The sequence below is a fragment of the Geotrypetes seraphini genome, chromosome 10 (genome assembly GCF_902459505.1).
Source record: "Geotrypetes seraphini chromosome 10, aGeoSer1.1, whole genome shotgun sequence".
Taxonomy (NCBI): Eukaryota; Metazoa; Chordata; class Amphibia; order Gymnophiona; family Dermophiidae; genus Geotrypetes; species Geotrypetes seraphini.
Window position 1 is genome coordinate 33,029,334 of NC_047093.1, and position 20,440 is coordinate 33,049,773.

At 43.4% G+C, this 20,440-nt stretch overlaps 1 protein-coding gene across 1 annotated transcript in view; it reads right to left on the reverse strand.

Annotated features, from left to right (window-relative positions):
* JMJD6 (jumonji domain containing 6, arginine demethylase and lysine hydroxylase) overlaps positions 1 to 20,440 on the reverse strand; it is a 42,217-nt gene that overhangs the window by 4,148 nt on the left and 17,629 nt on the right. Inside the window, exons 4-5 of the mRNA XM_033961103.1 lie at positions 20,184 to 20,319; positions 14,688 to 14,826 (exon numbers count right to left, since the gene is read on the reverse strand). Coding sequence (XP_033816994.1) covers positions 14,688 to 14,826; positions 20,184 to 20,319 — 275 coding nt within the window. The remainder of the gene's footprint in view (positions 1 to 14,687; positions 14,827 to 20,183; positions 20,320 to 20,440) is intronic.

The window sequence follows — 20,440 nt, forward strand, 5'->3', positions numbered from 1 at the left end:
TTTTTCCCTTCTCTCTCTCTCTTAATTTCTTTGCTCCCTTGCTTTGGGGTGGGTAGTTGGCTGGGTGGTTGGGGGGAGGATGGGGTGGGCTGGAATTGGGGTTGGAGGTTGAAATTGTAAAACGTTTGAGCTTGCTATTTATTGGTTTTGATACTCTTTTTTTGTGTATTGCTGGTTCACGTGTTGGCTGTTTGTTTTCTGTTACTCAATAAATATGATTTAAACATAAGATTCCTTGATTCTTTACAAAGAAACTCCATAGTGCTTGCTAGACAGCCAACTGATGTAGTGCATCTGAAGACCTATGGTCCCCTATCACTCAGAAAACTGGCAAAGAGATTGATTCAAATTAACAGTGACACAACCTTAGGCAAAATTAATGGAATCAAATGCCACCTTCTTTTGGGATATCACCAAAAGGATTCTCAACAAGAGCCCAACACTACAAAAATTATTCTTGCTAAATAGATAGCTATGAAAAGAATCAGAGTGATTTCACTAAAGCAGAAAGTACCATATTAAGATCCCAAGGGGATTCTCAAATGCTTTACGTTGCTTAAAAAAATCCCACATCTAGAGTGAACAAGACCGGTCCCTGTAAAAGCAGGCAATTGTGGCTATCTGGATCTGCACAGAGTTCAATGCTAACTCTTACCGAGTCTACCCTGGAGGAAGACTAAAATGTCTGGTAGAGGAGACAACAAACATGACACCATGGGTGTGGTCCTGACACGAGGCCTCAAAAATTCTCCATACACGAACATATGCCAAAGTTGACCTTTTCCCTAAAAATGCAACAGTCACAAACCACTTGAACAAAATATCTTCTCTTGCTGAATCTTAAGAATCAGGATATAAGACAGAACAGATATGTCTGACATCTAAATCAGTCTTGAAAACAGCTGGCCCTCAACCTCAGGGAATGGCAACAGATTCCCACTTTCAGTCTTTTTAGATCCTCATACCATGGCATTCGAGACCAATCCAGGGCCACCAATACCACCAGGATAATTTGCTACTCTCTGAATAAAAACTTTCCTACTAAAGGCCACAGGGTTGGGGCAAACAGGCAGCCATCCCAGGGGCACAATTAACTTGGGCATCTATCCCCACCAAGCAACATTCTTTCCTGTGGCTGAAAAACCTGAGGACCTTAGCATTTTCGTTGGTCATCATCAAGTCTAAGACAGTATGATGCTGAAGTGAAATCAATGTGATTGAAAAAAAAATCCACCAATCACCACCTCCTGCCAATCTAGAACATTAGGAAATCAATCTGTATATTCTCTTACCACAGTCAAATATACACATATGACAAAGCCACAGAAACAATCTCACTTCTTTTACATGCAGACTTCTTGAGCTGCCCTGATAGCCGACATACACTATAGCCCATCATACTGTCTGATATTGTGAAGCACCAACAGAAGAACTGCTCAGACAGCCTGCCCAATAGTCTGGTCTCCAGCTTGTTGATGGCCACCTTGCTTTCTATGTTGACCTAGTGACTCTGAGCTACCTCATAGAGAATGACACGGGAACAAATTTTTCCCCGTCCCTGTGGGAAGTAATTTTTCCATACCGGCGAGTTCTTTTCCTGTCCCTGCCCCATTCCTGCAAGCTCTGACTTTGTCTGCACAAGCCTCAAACACTTTAAAATCATAAGTGTTTGAGACTTGTGCGGTTAAGACAGAGCTTACAGGAATGGAGCAGGGACAGGGACAAAACTCACAGGAATGGGACGGGGAAATTGAGTTCCTGCGGGGACGGGGAAAAATTGTCCCCGTGTCATTCTCTACTACCTCAGTCAGAAAATGGGACTTCAGAAATGTCTCCCATAGTTCCTGTGATTAAGCAGACCACAGAGAACAGGGAAATCTGTAACAATCTCATATGGGCTCCTTACTGTCAGTACCAGATCCAATGCTGCTGTCATTGACTGCAGAACCTGGAGATAAAGCCCATGTCTTTGGTCAACAAGTGGAGCAACCCCAGATCTGCAACCGTAACATCTGACTCCTCTCATTGGTTAGGACCTTTCACCAGTCGCGTGTCGATCACCTTGCTCCTGGATGATCCCTCTCAATTCCTGCAAAACAGTCACTTGAGCTTTTGCCACCTCAAAACTCCCTGTAGAAGAACTTTGTGCAAATTAGCCTGTCATCTATATTTCAGTGAACGAGCAACCCTTTCTCCTGCAATGTGCCTGCCGCTATCATTACTCTGGAAAAGGTTCTCAATGATGTGGTCAGACTAAATGGAAGAGTCTCAAATTGGAATGCAGGTACTTCTGGTGCTCTGCTTGAATTGAGATATGCAGACAAGCTTTGGCGAGATCCAGAAATTGAGAGGAAGAGGAAAATCACGGAAAACTCTGGTATAAAGGAAAATACACTTACAAAGTCCTGGCATGATGCAGGTGAAGCATAATAAGTCCTTTGGATAATACTAAAGGTGAAGAAACCAGACTTCAAAGAAAAACCTCCTTTTTCTATTCCCCCCCCTGCTCTGATAAATCAGTATGAACAATCTAAAGACATTTCTTAATACATTTGCCAGCTGTCATAAACTGTCATATACTGATTGGGAAATACCCTGCTGAGTCAGCTGGTGGGCTAAGCGAAACTTATGAGAAGAAACAAGCAAGCAAGACTTAACTCTTTTGCATGGCAGCAGAGCCTCACACCTGGCAGGATATTGTGAAAAGATGAACACAGCCCATGGTCAGAAATAGAATTCTCAAGAATATCATTTAATAAGATGTGCCTTGTGATATTGAGGCAGGGGTGGGGTGGGACTCGGAATTGCTTATATGGTAAATCAAAGGGGCATTTGCGGGAAAAGGATAGGCCTTACGGTAAACTTAACAGACGTATAGCGTGACACAAAGGTATAATCCAATAAGAACATAAGAACATAAGAATTGCCATCTCCGGATCAGACCCATGGTCCATCGAGTCCGGCGATCCGCACACGCGGAGGCCCAGTCAGGTATACACCTGATTGTTCTAATCACCCATATCCCTCTATGCCTCTCATAAGGAGATGTGCATCTAATTTGCCTTTGAATCCTAGCAGAGTGGATTCCTTAATAACCTCCTGTGGAAGAGCATTCCATGCGTCCACCACTCGCTGCGTAAAGCAGAACTTCCTGACATTTGTCCTGGACTTGTCACCCCTTAGCTTCAAACCATGTCCTCTTGTCCGTGTCACATTGGACAATGTAAATAATTTGTTTTTCTGCTCTATTTTATCGATGTCTTTCAGTATTTTGAACGTCTCTATCATGTCCCCTCGCAGCCTCCTCTTCTCAAGGGAGAACAATCCTAGTTTCTTGAGTCGTTCCTCATATTCCAATTTCTCCATACCTCTTATTAGTTTCGTTGCTCGTCTCTGCACCCTCTCCAGCAGTTTTATATCCTTCTTTAGGTTGGGAGACCAATGTTGTACACAGTATTCCAAGTGTGGTCTGACCATTGCTCTATAAAGCGGCATTATGACTTTCTCCGATCTACTCGTGATTCCTTTCTTTATCATGCCCAACATTCTGTTTGCTTTCTTTGCCGCTGCCGCACATTGTGCCGACGGCTTCAGGGTCCTATCTATCAGTACACCCAGGTCCTTTTCTTGTTCGCTCTTACCCAGAGTTGCTCCTGACATTCTATACTCGTGTTCCTTATTCTTACTACCTAAATGCATTACTTTGCATTTCTCCACGTTGAACTTCATCTGCCATTGCTCTGCCCATTTCTCTAGCTGATACAAGTCGCTCTGGAGTTCCTCGCTATCTTCCTGCGATCTGATTTCCCGGCATAGCTTTGTGTCGTCTGCAAACTTAATGATCTCACTGGATATTCCACCTTCCAGGTCATTGATATATATATTAAATAGAATCGGCCCAAGTACCGAGCCCTGGGGCACACCACTAGTCACTTTCTCCCAGTCTGAGAACTTCCCATTTATGCCCACTCTCTGCTTCCTGTTTTCCAGCCATTTGCCTATCCACCTTTGTATATCTCCCTCTATTCCATGGCTTTGTAGTTTCCTGAGAAGTCTTTCATGCGGAACTTTGTCGAATGCTTTCTGGAAGTCCAAATAAATTATGTCCACCGGCATTCCACTATCAATTTGCTTGTTCACGGTCTCAAAAAATTGAAGCAAATTCGTTAAACATGATTTCCCTTTCCTGAACCCATGTTGACTGGGTTTCAGCAAGTCGTGTGTATCTAAGTGCCGGACTATGCTATCCTTGATCAGTGCTTCAACCATCTTTCCAGGGACAGACGTAAGGCTCACTGGTCTGTAGTTGCCCGGTTCTCCTCTCGATCCTTTCTTGAAAATTGGCGTGACATTCGCTATCTTCCAGTCATCTGGTATCTGTCCAGTTCTGATTGTCAGATTGGTGAGTTTTTGCAATAACTCTCCGATTTCAATCTTCAATTCTTTTAAGACTCTCAGATGAATTCCATCCGGTCCAGGGGATTTGTCACTTTTAAGTTTGTCGATCTGGTAGTATATCTGGTCCAACTCCACTTCAACTGTGGTGAGGCTGTCTTCTATTACTCCATTAAACACTTTCATTGCCTCTGGTATTTTTGCAGTATCCTCCTCCGTAAAGACAGACGCAAAGAAGGAATTTAGTTTGTCCGCAATTTGTTTATCTTCCTTAATGTACCCTTTTCTTCCCTGGTCGTCCAGGGGTCCCACCGCCTCTTTTGCGGGTTTTTTCCCTTTCACGTATCTAAAGAAGGGCTTGAAGTTCTTGGCCTCTTGCGCTATTTTTTCTTCATAGTCCTTTTTGGCATCCCTCACCGCCTTGTGACATTTCTTCTGTTCGTCTTTATGTTTTTTCCATGCTTCGGTCGTTTTGATGTGTTTCCATTTTTTGAAAGAGTCCTTCTTTTCTTTTATGGCTTCCTTCACCTGTCTGGTAAGCCATGCCGGTTCTCCCTTACCTTTTGTTCTCCCTTCCTTGGAGATCCTCGGAATGTGTAGGTTTTGTGCTTCTGTGATAGTACTTTTCAGTAGGGACCATGCCTGGTCTACTGTTTCAATTTTATCCACCTTTTTCTTGAGTCGTTGTTTCACCATGGCTCTCATGCGATCGTATTTGCCCTTTTTAAAGTTAAAGGTTTTGGTTAAGGTTTTGGCACTTTTTCTATTCCCGATGTCAAGCTTAAAGATGATCACATTGTGATCGCTCGTCCCCAGCGGTACCGTAACTTCTACTTCTTTTGTCGGTCCCGTGAGGCCATTTAGCACCAAGTCCAGGGTGACGTTGCCTCTTGTCGGCTCTTTCACCATTTGTTCCAGGAAGCAATCCCCTAGCGCCTCCAGGAACTTGGCCTCCTTGCCGCAGTTGGAGGTTCCTAGTTTCCAGTCTATCCTCGGGAAATTGAAGTCTCCCAATATTATTACATTGCCCGTCTTGCATTCTCGTTTGATTTCCTCTATCATTTCTAAGTCAGTTTCATCCGCCTGTCCCGGGGGACGATAAAAAAGGCCAATTTTCGTGGCTGCACTGTTTTGTCCAGGAATCTTGACCCAGAGGGACTCTAGCTTCTCTTTCGTTTCCATCGTAGCCACTTCAACAGATTCTACTCCTTCCTGCACATATAGGGCAATACCTCCACCTTTCTGCCCTACTCGATCTCTTCTATATAGTTTGTATCCCTGAAGTACTGTGTCCCATTTGTTTTCTTCATTCCACCATGTTTCTGTTATGCCAATGATTTCCAACTTATCATTTCTTGCTATTGTCTCTAGTTCCCCCATTTTGTTTCCTAGACTTCTAGCATTCGTATACATACATTTGAGTTCTCTTCGAGTTACTTTTATGGACTTTCTACTCTTTGCTGTCCTTACTGTTACTTTCACGGTATCCTTAACCGCTCCAGTGTTGTTTCCCTTGTTTGTTGTGCGGTCTTCCTCTCCTATGTCTGAGTTGTCCCTTTCTGCCTTGTCTTCCTTATTTGCTGTGAGATCGTCCTCTCCTGTGTATGAGTAGTAGCCCATTGTTCCTACATCGGGGCATCCTGTCGTCCGTGCCATCGACTGGTGGTCGACTGTCGGCTTTCCCCTATTTATTAGTTTAAAGCCTTCTCGATAAATGAATCTACTTATGTAATGACATGTAAGAAAAGAACCAATAAAAATGTATCATGTGATTTAGACCAACGTGGTGTTACCCACTAAAAAATGTATAAAAACAGGCCTGCAAGCGGAAGTAAGCAGAACAGACATCAGAGGATCCTCAGGCCTGAAGATCACATTCTGTTACTCTATATGCTGAATGATTTATTCTTTAAACTGTTACCGATTTGCTAATAAATATACTTATTGCTTTAAATCAGTATATAGCGTGTGAGGTCTCTATCTCGAGGTAGGCCTAGACAGCGGCCTACTTCAAAATGTAAATATTTACCCTGATGAATGGCTACCATCAATGATCACAAGGCCTCCCATCTGGAACTGCCGAACACAAAAAGTTCCAGTTCACTTATTTCAAGTCCAAGATGTGATAAATGTTAGAGAATGACATGGTGGCAGTTACCCGACGGTAGGGGGGTGGGGAAGTACTCACTGTGGGCACGGGGACAAGGCCATCCACCGCCCGGTGAAGTGGTGAATGGCCTTGTTCCCGCAGTTAAGGGAAGGTGCGCAGTCACCGATCACATGCGGCCCCCTCCCTTCCTCCCTAAGGCCAAATCTATCTCCCTCCCTCCCCCTTACTGAAGCTGGAGAAGCCTGCCTGCCTGCAGTCACGTGTGTGTGGGCGGAAGCTTCTCCTCTGATGCAACTTAACATAGAAACATAGAACATGACGGCAGAAAAGGGCCACGGCCCATCTAGTCTGCCCACACTAATGGCCCACCTCCTAACTACCTCCATGAAGAGATCCCACATGCCAATCCCATCTTTTCTTAAAATCTGGCACGCTGCTTGCCTCAATTACCTGTTGTGGAAGATTATTCCAGCGATCAACCACCCTTTCGGTGAAGAATATTTTCTGGTGTCGCCATGAAATTTCCCACCCCTGATTTTCAACGGATGCCCTCTTGTTGCCGTGGGTCCTTTAAGGAAAAAGAGATCCTCTTCCACCTCGATACGGCCTGTGACATATTTGAACATCTCGATCATGTCTCCCCTCTCTCTGCATTCCTCGAGTGAGGACAGCTGCAACTTACCCAGTCGTTCCTCATACGAGAGATCCTTGAGTCCTGAGACCATCCTGGTGGCCATTCGCTGAACCGACTCAACTCTCCGCACATTTTTTTGATAATGCGGTCTCCAGAATTGTACACAGTATTTCAGATGGGGTCTCACCATGGATCTGTACAACGGCATTATGACCTCGGGCTTACGGCTGACAAAACTTCTACGGATACAGCCCATGATTTGTCTAGCCCTGGATGAAGCTTTCTCCACTTGATTGGCAGTCTTCATGTCTTCGCTAATGATCACTCCCAAGACACGTTCTGCTACAGTCCTTGCTAGGATCTCACCATTTAGGGTGCAAGTCCTGCATAGATTTTTGCCGCCAAGGTGCATGACCTTGCATTTTTTTGGTATTGAAACTTAGTTGCCAAGTCTTTGACCAATGCTCCAGCAGGAGTAGGTCCTGCGTCATACTGTCGGGCATTGAGCTTTTGTAGGCACTGTGCTTTCATCTGTTGTGCGGTTGCCTACCATGTTGCATAGTTTGGCGTCATCGGCGAATAATGTAATTTTACTTCGAAGCCCCTCAGCCAAGTCTCTTATGAAGATGTTAAATAGGATCGGGCCCAAGACCGAGCCCTGCGGCACTCCGCTGGTCACCTCCGTCATATCGGAGAGGGTACTGTTTACCAACACCCTCTGAAGTCTACCTCTAAGCCAGTCCCTAACCCATACGGTTAATGTTTCACCCAGTCCCATCAAACCCATCTTGCTCAATAACCTGCGGTGTGGGACGCTATCAAACGCTTTGCTGAAGTCCAAGTACACGACGTCCAGGGACTCCCCTATATCCAGCTTTCTTGTTACCCAGTCAAAGAAGCTGATCAGATTTGATTGGCAGGACCTTCCCTTCGTAAAACCATGTTGATGGGGATCTCATAGATTCTCCTCATTCAGGATCGTATCCAATTGGCATTTGATTAGTGTTTCCATAAGTTTACTCACTATCGATGTGAGACTCACTGGTCTATAATTCTCAGCCTCCATCCTGCATCCCTTTTTGTGGAGTGGAATGACGTTAGCCATTTTCCAATCCAACGGGACTCTTCCTATACTTAGGGAAAGATTGAAGAGCGCGGATAACGGTTCCGGCAAGACGTCACTAAACTCCCTGAGCACCCTGGGGTGTAGTTTGTCCGGTCCCACAGCTTTGTTCACCTTGAGTCTTGATAATTCCTCGTAGACACTGCTGGGCGTAAACTCAAAATTTCGAAATGGGTCTTCCGAGTTTTCCCTCGTCGGCAGCTGAGGGCCGGATCCCGGCACCTCGCAAGTGAAGATCGAGCATAAGTATTCATTTAAAAGTTTGGCTTTATTGGAGTCCAATTCTACATAGTTCCCGTCGGGTTTCCTAAAGCGTACTATCCCATCTGTGTTTCTTTTTCTGTCACTAATATACCGGAAGAAAGATTTATCGCCCTTCTTGATGTTCTTCGCAAGGTTCTTCTCCATTCGGAGTTTGGCCTTCCTGACTGCCGTTTTGACCACTTTTGACTTGGCCAGATAGTCTTCCGGTTGCATCAGAGGAGAAGCTTCTGCCCCCAAAGGCAGGCAGTCTCCACCAGCTTCAGCAAGTTTCTTTACTAACGCACCGTGAAGGTAAGGGGGTAGGGAAATTTTCAGGTCGCTGAAGGGAGGTGAGGTGGCGAGAGGGAAGGGTGGATGCAGCGGGGATGGGGTGGTGAAGGGGACGGCAGGGACACGGCGGTGAAGGGGACTGCAGAGACACGGCGGTGAAGGGGACGGCTGGGACGGGGTGGTGAAGGGGACAGTGGTCCGGGGACAGGGCAGTGACGGGGACAGATTTTTTTCCCCGTGTTATTCTCTAATAAATGTGTCTTCCAGTGGATGGCCTTGCCCCCATACCCGCAGTGAGCACTTCCCCCCACCACCGTTTCAGCGGGTTACCCGTGGCTAACAGCCAAACGTGTCATTCTCTATTGCAGAGCCACATCTGATGCCATGTCAGCTGACCAGTTTGTTTGCTGTAGCAACTGTCGTGGACCAGCTGTCAAGTTTATTAGGTTTTTTATATACCGCCTATCAAGGTTATCTAAGTGGTTTTACAATCAGGTAGTCAAGCATTTTTCCTATCTGTCCCGGTGGGCTCACAATCTATCTAATGTACCTGGGGCTATGAAGGACTGAGTGACTTGCACAGGGTTACAAGGCGCTGCGTGGGGTTTGAACTCGCAACCCCAGGGTACTGAGGCTGTAGCTCCAGTCACTGCGCCACACACTCCTCCTCATCACCACAGCCATGTTTTTTCCCTGAAGCATGTATTAAATAATACAAAACATTGGTCAAAAAGAAAAATTAGGGCTTACCTGATAATTTTCTATTAATTCTTCCAACTATTCCCACAAACCTAGTGATGTCCATCACTCAGCAGATGGAGATAGAAAACACAGAACTAAGCTGAGACATACCTGTAAGCCAGACTGCTCTGCTCTTCAGTATTTATATAGACAAGCAGTACAGAAAACATCAGAATTAAACACAATAATCTTAAACCAGCAATTATAATTTTTGGAGGACACAAGTCATTCCTCTGGAAAACTTGCCGAGAATAAACCACCAAAAAGAGTGGCAGCTGTCAACACACTCCTGTCCTCACACAGCCAAACTTTCTGAACCATAAGCAGGCCCCTAGAATACTGGAAAGGATTAATGGAAAGAAAATGATCAGATAAGCACTAAATTTCTCCTTCCATTAAGTACTTTATCACTATTCCAATGTTCAAAAGCAATTTCAAGAGTGGATGATCCAATGACACTGTCACCTGCAAGACTGAAGTCCCAAAGATGACTTCATAGAGAGCTGAAACATCCACCCGATAATATTTGACAAAAGTATGCAGCAACAACCACATCACCACCTTACAACTGGGATGTTAAGGAGGCTTTCACCCAAGATGCAGCTATGCGCCTCATAGAATGAGCTCAGAAAGTGAAGGACCCCGATTCCCTGTAAGCTGGTAGTTCAAAGCAATTGTCTCCTTCAGCCACCTCACAATCATGGGCTTAGAACAGTGATCTCAAACTCTTTGCAGGGCCACATTTTGGCTTTGTACGTACTTGGAGGGCCTCAGAAAAAAATAGTTAATGTCTTATTAAAGAAATGACAATTTTGCAAGAGGTAAAACTCTTTATAGTTCATAAATCTTTCCTTTTGGCTAAGTCTTAATAATAATATTGTAATTTATAGCTAAAAAGAGACATACGAACAAGAAACTTTTATTTTACTTTTGTGATTATGAAAAACATACTAAGGGTCTTAAAATAGTACCTGGCGGGCCGCAAGTTTGAGACCACTAGCTTAGAAAAACCAAATGCCTATCTGATCTGTGAAATCATTTGTGACCTCCAAATATCTGCACAGTAATGGCCTCACATCCAGGAACTTCAAGGAATAACACTGAGCTTTTCCATGTTCCCTACAAAAAAAAAAAAAAAATGGGAGCTCCGCTGATTGGTTAATATGAAACACCACCACCTCAGGGAGAAAGGAATGAACCATTCTAAGGGAACCCCCACATCTCTAAAATGGAGAAAAGGGTCCTTATAAAAGAGCCTAAAGCTTTGACACCCGAAGTGCAGAAGCGATTAACAAGAAGGCTGCATTCAGAGTAAGATCCTTCAAGGTAGCTTTCCTGAGACCCTTGAACAGGGGATTCTGAAGAGCCCAAAGGAACAAATTGAGATTCCATTCAGGATAAAGTAACCCATTCCTCTCAAGAAACAGACATCATCCAGAGGGAACACAATGAATGACTTCTGCAGATGATCTCAAACAAGCCAAGACTGTCACTTGAACCTTGAGACACCCCAAGGTCAAACCTACCTTGACTGGAGGCATGCCAAGATGTGAGCAATGGAAGAAAAGAAAGGGGAGATCTGTGTTCTGCACATAAATTTTCAAATATCCTCTACAACCTCGCATGGAGGGCTTCTGAGCCTGTAATAGTGTAGTAATGACTGTTAGAATACTTTTTTCTTCTCAACCAAGACCTCTCAATGGCCAATCTGTAAGATCAAAGGGGGATGGATCCTCCATGAAAACCAGCCTTTGTCTCAGCAGCGCTTGATAAGGAGATGTCCAGAAGTCGAATCAGGTCTGCATACCATTGCTGCCGCAGTCGGTCTGAAGCTACCAGCACTACGTGACCTTGATGCCCTGTGTCCCTTTAGCATCTGGCTTACCATGAGCCAGAGAGGGCATCACTGTTGCCCTGACTACACCCTAGACTGCCAGGGATTGCAATATAGGCCTGAGCGGAAAACTTACAAGTAGGCAGGGGGAAACTCCTGTTTAGAGGGGAAACTAACAGGTCAAAGCACAAATTCTCAGCTTTCACCAAAAACACACCATCAGTTTCTGTTGAAATCAAAACGATGGCCATAGCCCTTTGACCAAAACTGAAACCAGGCAAAAAAAGATTTGGGACCAGTTTTGGCACCATAACTGAACCCAAAATTTGGATGGCCTCTACCATCCACTTGCTGAATAGGAAATACTGGAGAGAGCTGGGTGATCCGATTACAAGTACATGTCTCAGGTCAGTTCTATGCTTTCTATCTCCACCTGCAGGTTGATGGACATATCTATTCCCACAAGTCCTGGAATAGTAGGAAAGTCGTAATGGAAACCAAAAGTCTACTTCCAGGTGCGCCACCTTCAAGATGCCCTCTGATGACCTTGCAAATAAACTCGGAACTGCTGGATCCACCCCAGGCAAATATTCTACAGAACTGCTGCATGCTGCTGCTTGCAAGGCTAGTGCAGGCATTTCAAAAAGCTGATTCAAAAAGCTGATTCAAATGGAAGATTAGCTTCTTATCTTGGTAATCTTCATTCTGTTAGAAGATAATAGGATTCTGTACTGAAGTTGTTGTCCTCCTATAGTCACAAACTTTGCAGAAGTTGTCACTCAAAACTCTCAACTCCTCGTCTTCACCAGTGGAGAATAGCTCCCTCTTCAGTTACTACCAAAACAATTGAACTCCACTGAAACAAGAAAACAGGAGGAGGGAGGGATACAGGGAACTTTCCCGGAGATAATATACATTTCTGTTCTACTCTGTAATACAAGAAAAAGTAACAATAAGTAACATGAACCTGCAGTTTAGAAGTATCCAGGAACCAATCTAATGAATGCAACTACCGGTAGCACTTTCACATAATAAACCCCAAGGTACAATAAAAATAGAGTTGCTCTTTACTCTTGTGGAATTTTTTTACATATTCTCCTGAATGACAAGAAAAGAAGTCTTATAACATACACCAGCAATGTTCAAGGCAGTAAACAGGCAAATCAGAAGTCTGCACAGGGTGGGTAGTACAGAATCCTATGTCTTCTAACAGAATGAAGATTACAGAAGTTAAGAACCTAATCTTCCATTCTATTATTGCAAAGATATAATATTCTGTCCTGAAGCTGACGTATCAAAGCAGTGCCAGACAAGCCTGCCTGCAGCACTGAGGCCCCAAAGAGGCATCCTCTTGGACCGCCAAATCCACTCTGTAGAACTTTGTAAAAGAATGGAAAGTAGACCAAGTAGCTGCTCTAAAGATTTTATCTGGAGGAACAGCCCAGGATGCTGCCTAAGAAGCAGCATCACTTCTAGTCGAATGTTCTGTAATAAGAGATGGGTGGCAGTTTTCCATAGGAAATAAGAAATTGTCATGCAAATCTATCTAGCAATCAAAGCCTTAGAGGCTTGCTTGACTCATCGCAATTGGCTGATCAGCACAAAGAGAGATGGAAATTTGAGTGAAATCTGAGCACTCACATCAAGAACAGAGACATGTCTGGATGAGACGCTGGCGATTGCTTACCTCCTGCAGAAAGAAAAACTGAAGAGGGAGCTATTCTCCACTTGTGAAGGGGAGGAGTTGAGAGTTTTGAGTGACACCCTTCCACAAAGTATGTGACTATAGGAGGACAACAGCTTCCGTATAGAATCCTGTGTCTTTGCAGCAGAACAAGGTTTCTACCTGCTGGTCTTGCTGTCCTTAACAGATATATTCTCTTCCATTGAAATGGTTGTTTTCATAAGTCATGGCCAACACCAAGGCATCAACCTTGCATTTCTTAGCATTAAATTTTAGCTGCTAAATTTCAGACCATTCTTCAAGCTTCGCTAAGGCTTTCTTCATGCTATTCACACCATCCGGGGTGTCTACTCTATTGCAGATTTTGATATCATCTGCAAAGAGGCAAATCTAACCTAACAGCCTTTCAGCTATATTGCTTACAAAAATGTTAAAAAGAACAGGTCCAAGAACAGAACCTCGAGGCACACCACTGGTAACATCCCTTGAGTGATCTCCATTGACCACTATTCTCTGTCGTTTTCCACTCAACCAGTTCCTGACCTAGCCTGTCACTTTGGGGCCCATTCTGAGGGCATTCAGTTTATTTATTAGACGTCTGTGTGGAATACTGTCAAAGGCTTTGCTAAAATCTAAATGCACCACATCTAGTACACTCCCTCTATCCAATTCTCTGGTCACCTTGTCAAAGAAATTGTTCAGATTCATCTGACAAGACCTATCTCTAGTGAATCTATGTTGCCTCCGGTCCTGTAATCCACTAGATTACAGAAACTTCACCATTCTCTGTTTTAAAAGCGTTTCCATTAATTTGCTTATCACAGAAGACAGATTTACTGGCCTGTAATTCCCTACTTCTTCCTTATTTCCACTTTTGTGTAGAGGAACCACATCTGCCCTTCTCCAGTCTTCCGGTACCACTCCTGACTCTAGAGAAGCATTGAAAAGGTCAGTCAACGGAGCCACCAAAACTACCCTAAATTCCCTCAGCACCCTCGGATGTACACCATCCAGCCCCAAGAAGGGCCAACCCAGTTAAACTGCAATTATGTGCAGAGATTATCTATTCTATCCACGTCTGAGTTTTGTTTGTTTCTCGCTTCAGTCATATATTATTTTTATGGTTCTATGAACCATTTGGAATATTTCATCAGTAAAATGGTATGTAAAACTTGAATATAATTACATACATAAGTAATACATACAGTATATTTCAATCTATTTGGATTTTGTATCCTGCAGGGCATGCTGATCCCAATACATCTAAGTGATACAAAAAAGAATAAACCTTATTCCCTCAGATAGGGAAGTTTGTGGGTGTATTATCTAAACAAATGGAAAGGCAAGCCCCTTTGTCCCCGAAGGTGATGGAGATGGGATTCGATATACCACCTTTCTATGATTACAATTCAAAATTGTTTATATATTATATATAGGTACTTATTTTGTACTTGGGGCAATGGATTGTTAAATAATTTGCCCAGTCACAAGGAGCTGCAGTGGGAAATTGAACCCAGTTTCCCTAACCATTGCACTAACCATTAGATGACTTCCAAAAGCCAGGTGTAGAAATTAACAAAGCAACCCAAATCAGTCCCTATGTCATTCTGTCACATAGTTGAACATGCTCACCTCTGAGTCAGAGTCTGAAGAGCTAGAACTGGATGAACTTGAAGAGTCGCTGGAGCTGTCAGACGCAATGCCCGTTGATTCCTGCAGGTCAACCGAATCTGCCAGCACTGCCAGTTCAGGCTGCTCCTGCTTCAAAATCCTGTAAAAAATGAGAAACTGCTACTAGAAAGACAAAAATAACTGAAGGTGTGCATACATAACAATATTGAGACATGAGCCCCGACATCATAATCCTCCCTATCTTGGTGTTGACAGATATGAATATTTCTAATTCCATGTGCAAAAAGAACACAAATGTAGTTTACCTAACAGATTTCAGAAGCATCTGAGGGACAATTCGTCTTAGAAAACAGAAAAATGAAGGCAGATAAAGACCATGTGGCTTATCTAGTCTGCCCAACCAAGCCATCCACTATACTCTCCTCTCTCTTAGATATCCAATGTACTTGTCCCAAATTGTTTTGAATTCAGAAACACCCTTTGTCTCCACCACTTCCATCGGGAGGCCATTCCAAGCATTCACCATCCATTCCTGAGGTTACTTCTGAATCTATCTCATTTCACCTTCATCCTATGTCCCTCATTCCAGAGCTTCCTCTTAATTGAAAGAGAGTCAGCTAATTTGCATTTATGCCCCCAGGTATTTAAACATCTCCATCATATCTCCTATCTCCCGCCTTTCCTCCACATATTGAGATCTTTAAGTCTGTCTCTGTAAGCTTTATGCTGAAGACGACCAACCATTTTAGTAGCCTTCCTCTGAACAGACACCATCCTGTTTATATCTTTTTGAAGGTGTGATCTCCAGAATTGTCCACAATATTCAAAATGAGGTCTCACCAGAGTCTTATACAGGGGCATCTATACCTCCTTTTTCTTACTGGCCACTCCTTTCCCTATGTACCCACGTATCCTTCTAGCTTTCGCCGTCAACTTTCAACCTGTTTGACCATCTTAAGATCATCACATACTATCACACCCGAGTCCCGCTCCTCTTTTGTGTACAAAAGTACTTTACCTCCTAAACTGTACTGTTTCCTCAGGATTTTGTTGCCCAAATACATGTTCTTGCATTTCCTAGCATTAAATCTTAGCTGCCAATTTTTGGACCATTCCTCAAGCTTCACTAGATCCTTTTATGTTGTCAACACCATCAAGGATGTCTACTATATTGCAGATCTTGGTATCATCTGCAAAGAGGTAAATTTTACCAGACAGATCTTCAGCAATATCATTTACAAAATGTTAACAGGCTCAAGAACTGAACCTTGAGGCACGTGAATGGTAAAGAGAATATGCACTGCCTCCATTATAAACAAAAATATGATGTATACTCATTGTAGAAACCCTGAAACTGAGATTGGGCTAATCCTATTATTTCTTTTGCTACTGAATCATGGTTATCAAGTATCGACCATTTTCAGACTTCTGTATTCAGAAATCCTGTGGACTCCAAAGTGACAGACTGGGTCAGGAACTGGTTGAATGGAAGGTGACAGAGGATAGTAGTCAGTGGAGATCGCTCTGAGGAAAGGGATGTTCTTTAATATGCATTTTCATTGTGGACATTCTGAAAACCAGGACTCAATCCATCATGTGAAGTCTGTTTATTTTAACCTGTATTCCTAGCCAACAGAAACAAACAAGGGCTAGTCAAAGTATGAATAACCTAGCTCTCAAACTTAAAAAAGCCCCAAAGAAATGTAAAAACTAAATGATTTTTTAAAATCTTTTTCTTTAAGCAGTAGTATTACTGCATCTATAGTGTGGAAGTGATGGGTGTTAAAATCATATGATCCTATAAGAGGGGATGATGAAAAGTTCTCAGCCCAACCAACCTCCTTCCTAAATTCTAAGATTTATTTTGGCACTGTAGCTGAAAAGAGTGTTCTTATTTCGTTAAGTGCCAATTTGAAGAAATGAAATTCTGCTTTGACATTGTTTCAGATCATTGATTGAACAATATCCACGTCATTCTTCTTAGTTGGTTGAAGAACTTTTCAGCATTCTCTTGAATGTGGGAAAACATTTCTACTGCTGACTTAATTATATGACCATTATGCAGAAGGGGGAGGAAAAAGAAGACAAACAATTAGGCTAAAATTAAAATGGCCTCTTCTTTTCATTAATCTAATATATGACCTATCATCTAAAAACCCAAACTCATCTTTCAACTATTCTGGTGCTCTCTGAATACCACAATACAAACCAAACAAAGGATAGCTAGCCCTTTCAACCTTCAGATGTAAACTTAGTAATGCTACTTAGAATTCTGAATGCAAGTCATGCCATTTCATTAGCTGCTCTTCCAGAGTTCACATGATGTGATTAACCATGCTTATAAAGTATTATAAATTATTTAGCTTGGTGAGTTGGACTGAGTCTACAGTATCTTCCCCAGAATGTTTTGCCAGCTGGGTAGAATGGCGTAGCCAGGTGAGGGGTGGAAATCAGGGACTGATAATAAGGTATCATATGTCTGAAGAGTAAGCTGTAGTTTGTAAGTTTATTTTCTAAGGTTTATATGGATATCCTAATAAATAAAACATCTTAAACGATAAAAAGAAAAAATAAATAAAGTTAGCCTGGTGGTCAGTTGGATAGTACACCCATTCAAAAGGTTCTGGAGAGAACATTGATCCAATACAATGGTAATGATGTCCCAAAGACACCACTAGCCGCATGAGCCAATCTGATCCTAAGCCATACAAAGTCATTTGTGACCCTACACTGAACATAGCTCCTCCCACGATGCTGCAGAAAAGCTGCTTAAAAGGTGGAAAAATGTCATCTCATTAAATGTTTTATTGACTTAAGAGTCAAATATTTGCAATGTATTACCAAAAGGCCTCAATATATTTTCTTTGAAATTCAGGAAAGAGCAACCGAGACCTTTCACCTACCATGCCCTTTTTCTTTTTATTTACTGAAGGTGAAGAGCAAGGTGGGTGGAAGTGAGAGATAACCTCCAAAATCTATGAACTCTTTAAAGGGCCTTATTTACTAAGGCTGTTTTCTTATTCTGCACTTAAGGGAAAAGAAAGCTTAGTAAATCTGGGCCTTAATACACCACTGCAAGTACAGTGGTGCCTCGCATAACGAACGCCTCGCACAGCGAACGCTGCGCACAACGAACTTCTTGTCTTGATTCGTACAACGGACTTCGTTTCACACAACGAAGTCGCCCGAGCTGCATCCTTCCGCGCAGGCACTGCGCTTAACTGCCCTCTCTCACTTGTTTCCCCCGATTATCCAGCATCTAGCCCTCTCCCCCAAACACTTCCTGTTTCCAGCGAGGCGGCCCGCGTCAGAGGGGACGGGGTATCGAAGCGCGAGCGAGCTGCGGAAGTGGTGTTGGTGGTGGACGGCCTCAGGTATGAGTTAGGATGGTGGGGTGGGGAGGGGAGGCCTGAGAGCGAGCATGCGCGCACAGGGAGGAGACGGGGAGAGACGCGCTGGATTGGCAACGGTTGCTCTCTGTTGCCTCCCGGCTCCAGCGGCGTAACAGTTTTCAAACAGGCGCGTGGTTCTTTCTAAGCAGAACCACCAGCTTTAACGGTGCTGACTCCCGACTACAGCCTCCAACAGATGACTGCTTCCCATTGCATCCGGCCGCTGGCAGGTCTCGCGCGCAGCAGCCAATGGGTGCCAGCCACGAGTCGGCCAGCACCAGAGGGGGGAATCAGGAGAGACGAGCATCAGAGGGTGGAGGAGAGGCAAGGTAGAAGAAGAAAATCAGAGAGGAGGAGAGAAGCAGAGAGAGAGAGATTGGACAAAGAGGAGGGGATGGTGAAGGAGGAAGAGAACAGAAAAGGAAAGCATAGGAGGAGCATTAGAGAGGGAGAGGAGAAGACAGTTTGCCAGCCTGAGAAACTCCCTAACCCCTTATGCTGCTGCACAGGGAAATGGGGAAAAATGACAGACAGACAGCGGGAGGGAGGGAGACAGAAAGAAAGAAAGACACAGGGGCAGTGAGAGGGACAGAAAGACAGACAGAGAAAGGGGGCCAGAGAGAGAGTCAGCGGGAGAAGGAAAGGGGGCTGCTTTGGGGGGGGCGGAGCTACTCTCGCCGCTTCCCCGATGCTAGAAAAAAAAAATAAATGAACAGTTAAGTCCCAGTTTTTGCAGCTGAGACTCTGCCCTCTCTCACTGTAAAATTAGACTCTACTTAGTCTGTCTTTAAATTTAAAAAATGTGTGTTGTTTTAAAAAACAATTATGTTTTTAGATGTATCTAAATAAAAATAATAACAACAAATTTATCTTTTTTTATGTCATCTTAGCATATTTTATGCTACAGAACGAATTATTTTTTTTTACATGTATTGTTATGGGAAAACGCGTTTCACATAACGAACTTTTCGCATAACAAACTTGCTCCTGGAATCAATTAAGTTCGTTGTGTGAGGCACCACTGTACTCAAAGAAATATACAGCCAATCTCATTTCCACCCATCCAACTTTCCATCACCTAGTATCATTGCCTTTTTCCTTAGCCAGTCTTCACTACCCAGGAAGCCAGTTAAGTCCTTAACACCCTTGTAGCCAACTATACTACCCCAACTAACCCTCAGCATCCAGGAATCCAAATCAGGTATATACCCTTATCCCCTCAACTAGCCTTCATCACTCAGAAAGTCAGTCAGTTACCCACTAAGCCACCTCCTTCCATGTAGGCAACTACCCTTCTCTCCCTCGATAGCATCACCAGTCAACCACCTCTCCCATGGAGCATAACTACCTAGAAGTCAGACAACCCTGTCCCCATTCCCTTCACTACCTTTAATCAGCCACCCAAAAAGCATCTGTTATCCTCGCCCTCTCCCATTTCTTCCATTGGTCTAGAGAGATTCCACAGCCACTTTATAGACAGGCATCTGGATTGGTTTGGAGACACAAAGAGAAATAAATTTCGCTCTGCTTTATACTGTTGCTGCCAAACAGGAGCTGCTTCTTCACTAAATCATGCAGTTCTCAGAGTAAGCTGTGTAGTATTGAATTATCATACTGATTTGCAAGATTTAAAACTCTGGAGACCAGCATGGGGAACTCCTGCACCGGGTGGCTCAAACTCTCTGAGCTGCCTAATTCAATAAATCAATTCCTGTTCAAGGCTACAACAGCATTTAAACATACATACGTATATAGGGCACGAATATCCCAAGTGCCAGCAAGGAATTTTAGTCCATCAAGGTAACTTCACTCCTGGGATTTTGAACCCTAGTGTGCAGAAATTAGTTTTCTTTAAAAACTATACTCAAACTTTTCAAAACTGGCTTTAAAATTCTGAGATTTTAATTCTGTGCTGCATGCTGCTAAGCAGCTAACACCACAAGTCAAACAGTTCTGAAATCCACTTACTTCAAAAACAAGCAACACGGGGGCTCAATATATAAGAAGATTTACAGGGAAGATTGTCTATATTTACAGCTAAACCCTTCCTTTCTGTACAGATCTTGAACTTTAGGGACAATGATAAGCAAATATTGTCTCTCACCTGTACCACTTCCTAGATAATTTTGGTCTTCCTCTCACTGTTTTGTGCCATACTACAGGAAAGTTGGTACAGCTGGCAAAGTTCTGAGTCAAAGCAATGGCAGTATCAAGATTGAGAACGACATGCCACCAGCCCCCTGCAAGAAAATTATATACCTCACTAAGCATTGAAAGTTGTGTTGGAAACCATAATTCTGAATAAATAAAAAGATAAAGCTGAGTCCTTTCTATACTGATCAAATGACATTCTTACCACAG